This window comes from Rhincodon typus, chromosome 5 (assembly GCF_021869965.1).
Source record: "Rhincodon typus isolate 14 chromosome 5, sRhiTyp1.1, whole genome shotgun sequence".
In the NCBI taxonomy this organism is placed as follows: Eukaryota; Metazoa; Chordata; class Chondrichthyes; order Orectolobiformes; family Rhincodontidae; genus Rhincodon; species Rhincodon typus.
The window spans coordinates 68,394,133-68,394,566 of record NC_063336.1 but is presented as its reverse complement, the minus strand read 5'-3'; the positions used below and the strand labels follow the sequence as shown (position 1 = coordinate 68,394,566).

The window sequence follows — 434 nt, the reverse complement described above, 5'->3', positions numbered from 1 at the left end:
CCTATGGATTGGACAAGGGCACGTCTCAGGGCTGCTCATATGCTTTTCTAGTACTCACTCACTTTCTGTCTACTTGGATGCTTACAGCATCTCTGTCTTACTGTGTCTTGGCTTTTAGCATGGCCATAAGGCCAGGCAGCTTGTCATGGTTGTCAGGACTCATCAATCAAGAATATGGATATGTTGCTACATGTCACCATCCAAAAGTGGGGCATGAATTTTCTCTTCTCTGCCAAATATCACGAACCATGTCGAGCAACTCTGGACTGACAGTATTTGTCCAGGTGCACAATGGCATTTCAAAGGTGGCACACACCAGAGGTCCCAAGGTATTTCAGGATACCCCAACAGTGGCAAGCAGTTGCAGCCATCTAATGGGACAATCAGGCTAGTATCACGAGAGAGATGCCGTAGGGGTGGGACAGGTAGTTAAC

At 47.5% G+C, this 434-nt stretch overlaps 1 protein-coding gene across 1 annotated transcript in view; it reads left to right on the top strand.

Annotated features, from left to right (window-relative positions):
• Window positions 1–248: 248 nt before the first annotated feature.
• The window catches only part of cdc5l (CDC5 cell division cycle 5-like (S. pombe)), a 48,353-nt gene continuing 48,167 nt past the window's right edge, over window positions 249–434 (top strand). The window contains exon 1 of the mRNA XM_048597054.1: window positions 249–329. Coding sequence (XP_048453011.1) covers window positions 249–329 — 81 coding nt within the window. The remainder of the gene's footprint in view (window positions 330–434) is intronic.